This window comes from Bactrocera latifrons, unplaced genomic scaffold, assembly GCF_001853355.1.
Source record: "Bactrocera latifrons isolate USDA-ARS-PBARC rearing strain unplaced genomic scaffold, ASM185335v1 scaffold_68, whole genome shotgun sequence".
NCBI lineage: Eukaryota > Metazoa > Arthropoda > Insecta > Diptera > Tephritidae > Bactrocera > Bactrocera latifrons.
Window position 1 is genome coordinate 1,192,071 of NW_017537356.1, and position 11,204 is coordinate 1,203,274.

General features: G+C 39.2%; 1 protein-coding gene across 2 annotated transcripts in view; it reads left to right on the top strand.

Annotated features, from left to right (window-relative positions):
* Positions 1-200: 200 nt before the first annotated feature.
* The window catches only part of LOC108975633, a 43,883-nt gene continuing 32,879 nt past the window's right edge, over positions 201-11,204 (top strand). Inside the window, exons 1-3 of one of the 2 annotated variants that reach the window (XM_018944256.1) lie at positions 201-452; positions 5,534-6,958; positions 7,057-7,327. In XM_018944256.1, the coding sequence (XP_018799801.1) occupies positions 5,764-6,958; positions 7,057-7,327 (1,466 nt within the window). In that variant the 5' untranslated portion in view covers positions 201-452; positions 5,534-5,763. Of the gene's footprint in view, positions 453-5,533; positions 6,959-7,056; positions 7,328-9,144; positions 9,536-11,204 lie in introns of those variants that run through there. The other variant, XM_018944257.1, reaches the window with a different exon arrangement.

The window sequence follows — 11,204 nt, forward strand, 5'->3', positions numbered from 1 at the left end:
TACCGACAATTGTCGACTCGTGGCAATGGTGTTGTCGTTTGATCCTTATCTGTGCGACTCTCTTCAGGCGGTGAGCAACCACCAACTGTGCCGAGAGCAACCAAACCGACAGCCGACCGTTGGCTGATGAATCGCACAGTGTAGTGCGCACGTGTCACCGCATGACAGGATCATTCGAGTTTCTTAACTCAGACGCAACAGACGTGCCTAAACATTATCGGCTGTGCAGAAATATTTAATTTACAATTTTTTTTGAACTTGCATGTGTTAATAAAACCAAAATTTTGTGATTCGTATTCGACTTGGAAATTTTGAATTCGTATATAATATATATATCCACTAAAGTTAAGTGCTAAACAGAAATTGTTGTTTTGGTGAAAATTTTAAAATTCATCTTGTGTATCGCTATGGATTTGCAACGTACGTGACAACGCAGCTAGCAAAAGCCACAGGTGAGTGAGTGCAGTTATTCGCAGCCGCAGCTGAAAAAGTAGACATGAGCATACCATTTAAAAAAAATTTATTTATTTAATTGCAACGACCGTTGCTGCAATAAGCGCCAAAATAATTTACATTTGCTCGTGGCATGTAAATCCCAAAAAACACGCACACACAACTTCATCGAAGAAAGAAAGACCATATACAGAATGGTTTCGTCCCGTGTTCCGAAACGCCTCAGGCAAAGAACTTCTAACATAAAATAAAAATAAAAAGAATCCCACCCAAGGAAATAATTCGTCTTAATCGATTTTTTCGCTCGCACTATTCCGGTTCTTCCACCAATCAGCAGTTGCTAAGGCTGTTTTGGTTTTGCCGCTTCTTATTCTTCCTTTCCTTATATCACTTTGGCAACCTTCAGCATGCGCATTCCCCTTCTCGATCATGCCGCTCTTTACCTCATCATTTGTCCTAGCAACTGCACTAGTTCTAATTTTAATTTATCTAATTTCCCACCCCTCTTCAGCAGCCTTGCTGCCAATTTCGCCGAATGCCAGGGTAAACACCTTTGGAGTAAGCCTGCGCCCTAAGCACTGTTGATTGCCTCTCGCCATCCCTCAATGCATAACGTGCCCACCGCTGACGTCTTCAAGTCTGCTGGGTAAAAGAATTTTTCCTGATCAACTATCAGCTGTAGGACAGTATTACCGGCAGTTGTATAACAGTATGTGCCAAAGATTTTTTTCTATTCTGGGGTTGACGTGTATGGATTACACCAGATATGCCATTCTCTTCATACACATACGTGCGCATGTTCATAGATACATTCAAACATGTTGAATCTTTTTCATTTTCAAATAGTTGTTGATCTACATTCATAGCCGCATTCTCATTCTCAATCCAGCCTGCTAGCATTTCGTTCGACCTCATCTGTCGATCCAGCTAATCTTCTGCCCTTTCTTCTGCATGCACACCTTTTCTTTTTGCTTGGCTGTGGACTTCATTTCAGTCGATCTTTGTACGATCGGCCGTAAGCCAATTTGTCTAAAAGTGCGTGGCCAAATGGGTCGGCTGATGTTAGGGCTGCCCTGATTATGCCAAGCTGCACTCACGACAGCAGTCTTTACCCAGGGTGAGAGTAATCCCTAAATTTTGTTTTTGTTACGGCACACATTTCCCATTTTCAGTTTTTTGTTCGCCAAGCCTGAATATTAAACTTTCCTTGTTTGGCTAAGTGAGTTTTCAGCTTAAGGAGGATGTCTCAAATGTCACCTTTCCCTGCAGACGTGCAGACGATGCAATTTGTTGCAGCCGAGGTCGCGTGATTAGATGAGGCAAGCACGCTACTTACGCGCCTTTGCGGTTTTCAAAATTTTGCATAGACTTGTGGTCTGGTCTACCGATTATGAATTATGAAAATAATGAGCACCAGAATAATAATAATACAAGATAGAAATATAGGATAGTTAAAACTGAATTTTTCGAATTGACTCGAAGGAAAGAAAATTATGTAAACCGAAGTCTTGCGAACGTACCGAAAATTAGTATTTTACTCCTCTATGTCTTTAGGCGAGCCCCGTGTGAATTTCGCGCAGCGACGTTCATGCCGACATTCCATCCATGCTCAGTTTTTTCTACGTATACATTTCATTTACATGAAATAGCAGTAAATCAATCGCATTTTCGGTAAGCAGCTTCTTAAGCAAGCTCTTTCACCACTCAATAGGAGCTCGTCGCTAAATATGTTCCTTGCAAACTTCCTGCCCAAACATACACATTATTTCGCGTAAATGTCTGCCAGTCCTTTGTGCGTCCATTCAATGTGCTGTCCCAAGCGGCGGCAGTCAGTGTGTTGGCCGCTCATATGGCTGGCTGTTTTGGTCTGCCTGGCGCTGAACAATGTCAGGAGAGCACTTAATAAACACCCAGAATGGCTTTCGCATAACACTCGCAACACGCTTTTTACTTTAGCACACAATAAAGTTAAATTAAAATATGAGAAAAAATTCGTGTATGGCAATTTGGGAGGGAATAATAAGAAAGACAGTATACCGAATGAATATAAAAGCCAAACAAAGGCGTGCATTTCGCTAACATACATACATACACAACATTTCAAAAGTCCATGCAGCTTATGGTAAATGAGCTCAAGCTGAATATGTGGTTCTCCAAAGGGTTTGCCTGCCGCTTCGAAGGCAGTAATAAACTTCACTGGCATGCACACTAATATTTAAGCATTCTTACTAGAAAGAAATCGAAATCGAAAAGGCAATTGGAAGTCAAAATCGGCAACGACAAATCATAACGGAATACTTTTCTGTCTAAGTATTTTTACACAGAAGCTTCAACACAAGTATAACACGATCTCATACGAGCTACCGCATGAACTCCAAACTAATTAAATGTCACATTATTGGAATGAATCGCACAACCATTGCGGCAGATAAAAACCAGAAAAGCGACAAATTCGTTGCAAAAGTAAAGAAAAAAAGATAATAAAGGAAAGGACTGCGGCGACTTGAAATGGGCAGAAGGACACTGTGTTGAATGGCAATAAATGCATTAAATAGCCGCATACAAGCCAAAAAATGGCAGAGACAATATCATAAAAGTGCATGTACGCTCCAGCAGCTCCTCGGCTTCAGTTGTTTCGCTGGCAACGGACGATTGTATTTGCGGTGAGCGCGGATTGCATTTGCGCGCGTACACAACCCTAAAAGCTTCAGCCGCAAGGATCCCCAAGACAAGCACACACTTATACCGCAGTCACCAGCTCGAAGGATCGTTACAAAAAGAAAACAAAAAGAGATATAAAAGTAGAATTGAAAAGACATTAAAAATAATAGCAAAGCAGGCCCTACATTTTGCAATTGGCACAATAACGGGTTCTAGAAAAAAATTACAAAAGCTCTGAAGTGAACCGCGTCGTGTCTCTAAGCGGCGCCTGGGCAGTGAGCACGCTGTAGACCAACGCTAAGGAACATAGCTTATATGCATGTAGGCAACGGATTTTCGCCAATTTCTATTATGATTTTTTCTTATCGCCCGACCCTTTTTCTGTCATTGGCTGCTTTTCTGTATTTATTTGCCAAAGAAACAAATTTAGCTTTGGCAATTTGCTATCTCTGTGTAGTTTCATGTGCGCGTCTTTTTACCCCTTTGTCGATAGTAAATCATACAAATTACCAGTTTCCAGCGATAAACTGGATTTTTATTAGCAACAAACGAATTGTTTCAGATTTGCAATTTTTGCAACTTTTCTGCGTAAAATCGAAATTTGTAGATGATGCGGACAGCACAACGCACACAGGGACACACGGGAATATGAACACGAAATTAATACTATTACGCATACTAGACATAGAAGAAGCAGGAAAAAGTAATGGTGGCAAATTCCGCGTACTGAAAGGATATTATTAAAAATAATAATAATAAATAAATTTGAAAGTGTTATTTTCATTTACATTTTGCACGCGCCTTTTCAACATAAATAAAAAGTAATGACAACATGTTTGTAGAAAATCATATTTTGTAACACAATTTCCACAAAGGCAAGAGCATAAATCGGTATGAAGCACCTCACAGACCGCATGCGTTTCGCTGCCTTCCCGCGATCATAGATGATTCTAGCACAAAAGCTACACAGCATGACAGCTGTCAGTCAGTAGAAACTACTTGCACATACCTTGAGTAACAACAACGTCTGGAGTACCAACAAACACGATGGGTATTCGGGCACACACACATTGCCACATGCTTACGCATATATGTAGGGAAATGAAAAACAGGAGCAATCAGAGTGTTACTTGTAACGCATTTCCCTAGCATCCTTTGTGCCGCCTTCCCTTCTCAGAGGAAAAGGTCAAATTCAGCCATGTGACAATCAAAAGTCGAAGTAGCTGAACGCATTTTTTTTTTTCATAACAGCAACAAATATGATGCGTTTAAAGAAAACAAGAAACAAGTCTTTAATTTAGCTGATTGCAAGCAATCAAAAAATCATATCGCTCTCTTTAAAGGCGCGCAAAGCATGCAATAGAGGCAGAGGATTGCAGCACGACAACCGCCAAAAACAAAAAAAAAGAATACATGTTCGCATACATAAGAACATAGCGACTCGTACGCAATTAACTTGCGTTGCATTACAACAATGGCACCGTTGCCTCCATAGTCGGCGTTGAAAGTGACAGCAATTTTCCAGCATTCAAGTGGTGAAATTCCATTGCACAGCCATATAATAAAGCAATCGTACCAAGAGAAGAAATCTGGAATAGCACACAACACATCTATCACACCTAAAGTATAGCCTATTCACGCATGGCTCTCTTCGCGTTTTCAATTGTGTTTGCTTGTGTAGGTGAAAAGGACATTCAGCCCAGGAGCGTAGGTGCCTTCTGTTTTCTTTCCCCTACTCCACCATTGAATAAAATTTTTCTGTTTAGCTCAAACAATTATCTGGATCGAAATTTGTCTGTGCGCCGTTATACTTAGAAAATCTTTCTTTTCCGTAGCTGATCATGCCATTGTTTGATATCGATTGCGCGTGAAAATCTATAGAACAGCTGCTGCGCGCAAATATTCTTTCCATGTTTCGAGCGTACTTTACTGAGGAAAAGGTTAACTGCATTTTGATAAAGCAATTTTCGAAAGTAATCAACAATCCATTAAAAGTACATCTGCATTCTTATATTATCACACAAACTAATTCAAAACTTAATCAGCAGCACCACATATAGTACATATTTATATATATGCGGACCTTATTTTAACTAACAGAATGGTTCTCCGGCTAATATGACAATGAAAAAATTTGAAAACGTTGCATTTGAGACACCTTGTGTCTAAGATATGTCTTGGCTTAGCAAATACAACAATCTTTTCCCGAAAAATGATGTTCACAATAGGGAAGTAGTATATACACGCACCCCTACATCTTATAATTTAAATTTGTTGTTAATTTGTTATAACAAAGTATGTTCGGAACTTAGTCGTTTTAAGTAAAATTAAAAAAAAAAATTTTTTGTAAATTTGTTATTACAAACTTTGTTGCATTTTTAGTAAATAATAAATCCAAATTTGTATCTGTACGTTCTAGGCTAAATATCTTTCCGTTTGTTCGCAATGCTTAAGTGGGAAAAACATCAAAACCAAAAGCCTATTCCCGTCATTTAAACTCCATACAAATCCGGCTACACTAGCATAACAAGGCCATATTTTTACACCTCACTAGCAGTGGAACCCATCAACAACATCCTCAATCACAAAACGTTTTTTAATCAATCCACACAAAGATCGATCATTGAAGTAAATAATTCCGCAAAGGAGATGCCTACTATGACGCACGTTCTCGAACGTCGACGCTTGCAACGCTACTCACTCGATAACCAACTTGAAACGCAATCACCACGTCGCGTCCGACACTCTCTTACCAGCGCGGCTAATAAAGAAAACTTTGGCGTTCATTTTACACGAAGCTCATTTGGCAATACCTCGCTCACCGCATTTCAGGACCTCAGCAATGGAAAGAGTCCTTTGCGAGTCGATTATACACCAACTCGTACACCTTTGCGTTGTCATACTCAAGGCAACGTGAATTTAAACGTTAAACGTCGCAGCGGTACCCCAACCTCGCGCAATCGTTTTTCGGACGATTTTGTCAATCCGGAGACGCAGGATACACCACTAAGTCATTTGCGCTTCCGCAGTGCTTCCCGGGACGATTCACTTTCTTCTTCGCGTATGGGCGACGTAACACTTGACCGTATGTTAGATGCGATTATTGAGAGTGCACGTAAGGATGTAAAACGTGTGCATGTGGTTCGTTCCACAGGTAGCGATCAGCAGCATGAAGTAAAAACCGCGTTAAGAAGCTCTTCGCCTGCTGTTGTTAGCGACAGTGAAATCAGCGTGCATGAAATGGAAGTGCGTACACCCACTCACCTCAAGCGCCAACGTGTTGTACGGCGTAAGAATACCAAAACCACGGAGTGCCGTCGCAAAATAGATTCAAAAGAAACGAAATTTTTTGGAAATGCGACAACGCCACCACCGCAACCGCAATCAATGATCGGTGTTCCACTAACCGACGGTGTACATAGTCCGGACACACCACTTTTTAAGCCAAGTGCCGTGACCAACGCAGAGTTGTTGACGTTGCAAACACCACCAAATTCAACAGAAATCGATACTTTCACGACTTCAACAACGGCCGGCGCAACGGCTGCAGAAGCTCAATCGCAGCAGTGCTGCTCAACACCGACGTTAGAGGAGACACATTCGATTAAACGTTGCCTCAGCTTTTCCTCGACTAGTGATGATGAATACGACGTGGATTTTACCAACGCTGCGAAACGCAGTTCTGTCGCATCATCCAATACGAGCTCTACAATGGGCGATCACTTCGGTTCGGGACATACTTCAAGACATTCTCAGGGTTCATGGAAAGCGCCCAACAGTGCTTCAGTGCGTGGCCACGTGGAACTATCTATACAAGTGGAGCAGCAACAATTAAATGTACATGGTGAGTTCCAAATTTATTGGGCTTTGGCGAAAGGGTCAAAAAATTCTATGCATTTAGTAGTTTACAAATATAATATTCAATTAATTTTTCAATTGCAGTAATACGTTGTCGCGATCTACAGCGACCCAATGGTTCAACTGCACTAAATGCCTACGTAAAGGTTGCATTGATACGTAACAAACCGGCTTCTAAAAAAATGGACAATCACTTCCAACGCACCGCTGTACACAGGCATTCGAGTCGACCGTACTTTGATCATCGCTTCAAGTTCGATTTGGGCGCGAAACCACAGATACAACAGCAAACAAAAGCTGATGGCGCTAACGAACGTCTACAGCTAGCTGTGTGGCACCGAGACCGTCAACTAAAGTGAGTACGATCGCAAAATAATGATTTTCGTATAACTCACTGGTATAAAAGTTCATTATTTTTGCTCTTTCTTAAACTTTGTTTAATCGCTGGTTAAATATGCACTCAAATGGTGATAAAAGTACGCGAGCTCTGAATTTTAAAACCGCATTGGAACTATTTATCCACAACTCGGCAGCTAAAAATCTTTTCCAAACAATGCATTTGAATATTCGGAGCTTGTAACAGACTTGTCTTGTGATTTGAATTTAACCACTGATTAAGCGACCGCACACTCTCGTCGTTACTGTGTAACGTTAGAACTGAATCTACCTTATGTAGAAGTATATCTTTGATTGCACCCGTGCTGATCTTTAGTGCTAATTGTTGTGGTTGAATCATTTACGAGCAACTTATCAATAATTAAAGATGTTGCCGCCCGGACGATAAGGCTTTGAGACCGCGTTCTCACTACACTTTGAAGCTAATTAAAAATATGACAGGTTACCTGCGTTACGCGCAACAAAGATAGAATGAAAGAGCTAAAAATGAGTGTCAACGATAGTACGAGTCATACAGGAACCATTCAAGTACATACTGATCCACACACACAATATATGTATGCATGTAATGTGTAACGAAATTTAGGCGCAGGTTGGATGGCAAAGAATAGCAACAAAGCTTATCACATGCAATTCACTTTCAGTTAAGAGTTTTGTTTGTGTTCGGCAGACGCACGAAAGTTGTTAGAACTAATTAAGCTTATTAAATATTCACTTTGAGGTGATGTTAAAATTGTCGCCACACATTAGCAGTCCCCAAATTGTCAATTATTTTTATATGTTGTGGCATGCTTTTAAAAATTAGATTCTTGTGAATTTATTAATTCTTCAAAATAAATTTCAAGTCGCATTCTGCGCGCTTTTATTATTTTTTTAATTTCCGGTATTTCACACCTTTCTTCTCCTCAGTTGAGTACTATTCTAACAACCGCTGGCAACGACGCCATTAATTGACTTTGAAAAGGAAATGTTTTGGTAGATGCATGAGTAGATTGGACGGTCAGTGCAATACTGCACGAGATTTGTATATTTCCAACGAAATTTGGGGTAAACAAAGTAGGAAGACCTTGTTGAACATCTCATTTATTTGCTTGAACTCTTGCCTGCTCATCTGTGAGAATATAGTTTGGGAATATTGAGCAGTTTTGCACATGCGTCGTACATTGCAAGCGATAGAGAATGAGCACCCAAGCTTGTGAGAAAAGTGAAGAAAATTTAAGAAAAGTAAGAAAAATAATGTAAAGTGAGTTTATCTTTTGGCATGTGACGCAAAGTTGGTAACAGCTGTTCCAAGTGAAGTTTGTCAAGCAATGTGGCTTCACTTCAGCAGTCTTTTGGTAAATGTGCTTTATGAAATTTTCGTAAAAACTTAAGTCGAAAATGAGAAAAATTAATTTAAATTATTAAAACTTTTTAAACACATATTATTTTACTTTTTTATTATTATTCAAACCAAATGTTTTTGTTCCGACTTTCTACATACTAAATGTCAAACCACTCAAATCTTACAACCTATCTACACACTATGTGCGCAAATACTTCGTCTTAAGCTTTCAGGCATGTAAACAAATCATCGGCTGCCGGCAAAATGTCGCGATTTCACGTGCACCCACCACTTGTCAGCGTGAATGTATCGGCATGTGAGCTAATATCCACAAATCAGCCGATTACTTAAGCTTTCGCGTGCGCTCTCGCAAACGCTCTAAACGCTCATTGTGTGCTTACGCGCGCCTAGTTTCATTTTCATGCCCTTAAAAAATTTCTGGGCGAAATTTTCCAAGCAGAAGCTCGACATAGCTCAGTTTGTCTTTTCTACTGGTGGTGTTTAAACGAAAACTCGGAAATCTGAACGTTAAATAACCGCTCCACAAGGTGCTTTTAATAGCCTAGACTCAGTTCACTGAAGCAACTTTTGCAAACAGTACATTGAAAAAAGTAAAGAAAAAACGAAAATCAGCTAATTATGTGTTTTGAGAAAAATTTCGCTATTCTAATGCTAGAGAAGTTTTTTTTCCGCAAACCAGTGTTCTATTATAAAGTATAGAGTAGAGAAAAAAGTGAAGTCAAGTGAAAGTATGTTACTAAATTATATAATTCATTAACGTGCAACGATCAAAACGAATGCGAGCCGAGCAGAATGGAGCCGCAAAGTGAATAAGTGAATGTGGTAAGGTATAGTTTGTGTGTGTGTGTGTGTGTGTAGGGACAATCATTAATTTATAAAAAAATGATGTACTAATTCAGTAATATTTTCCACACAGACATATGCACAACAGAATTGTGAAGAAGAATATGGAAATGAAAAATCAATAAACTCTCAAATAACGTGCTTAAAAATATATTCAAATATCGTCTTGCGTATCCTAGTTTTCGAGACTTAATGTCTATGGCATTGCCTTTGTATGTATGCGTGGATTATGTGAATGCGGTTGTGTATGTGCGTTTGCGGGTGAGTTTACGCGTATAGCAATATTCCCGCTGACGTTCTCGCATATTGGGATAACAGGAAGCAAGCACAGAGTGGAGTTGCCGAACGTATGAACCAGCAAACCATCTACAGTGAGAAATGAAGAGGGCGAATATCAACAATGACGCCAGCTGACCGAGCGCACAACTAATTGTCCAACCGACCGAAGGGAGTACGAAGTAGGAAATAGAAAACAGCAGAAGTACTTCCCTAGGAAATGAGTTAGACTAATCATGCTATGAGAAACGAAACAAAAAAGAAACGATTGAAATAATAAACGATAGTGCTCTCACGCGCTGGATGCTACTGGTTATGGACATAAATATATATGGCTGTAGAATGTTGGGTACTCTCTATGAATTTACGTTTTTTTAGCCTAATTTCTTGTCTGTGTATATTCTTTTCAGTCAGTGCGTTTGTTTGTTTGTAGTGTGAATGAGTACGTGCCCGCGAAGCCAAAGTATGTGGTGCCACAAAAGTAAACCAAAGCTTCTTTCAGTAGATAAATATAGATAGAGTCTGCAACAAAACAACACATATATGTACATGTATATAAGTGAGACCAATGAAAGAACTCATGCCTTTTCATATTTATGTTATGTATGTGTACGTAAATAAAGTTTGCGTAAATGCCGTGGCATAAAATCTAAAAACAAAATTGGTGATTTGTAAACGCGAAGAAATTTATAATCAAGAACCAAGGGTACCTTGCAGAAACATGGATAAATTTGAAAACACCAAGAGGACAGCAGGGAATGTAAGCGAATATTAAAAAATTTAACAAGAACAAGTAAGAAAGGGCTAATTTCGGGAACAACTGAACATTTTATACTCTTGCAACTTTCAAGAATTAAAACCTTCACTTTAAGGTGTAACACCATTCATACAGCGTAAAGGCAGACGTTATGTTCGAATCCTGATATTAGTTATTTAGGGTTTCGGCCAAGCTTTCGCTCAAATTTATCTGTTGCAATGCCTTGGATATTAATCTCTGCTATATTTAGTCGTACTAATTTGTCAAATGAAAAAAATTTCTAAACAAATGCTTGATTCCGATCGTTCAGTTCGTATGACAGCTATATGCCACAGGGGTCTGATCTAAACAATTTCTTCGTAGATTGCTCTATAGTATCGGAGCTATATAATGTTTATTAAATTTAAGATTTATTAAAAAATGACGAAGAAATAGAAATATTGAAGTTAAGTTTCCAATGTCAAGATTAACTCTCTCATTTTCCGTCAAGTAATTCACATGGCGGAAATCACTATTGAAATTATATATATATATATTCACCTGGTCAGCTTATACACATACAAAACTTTTTATTATGAGGAACAAATTGAAAAAGAAACTTAAAAAAAAAAAAAA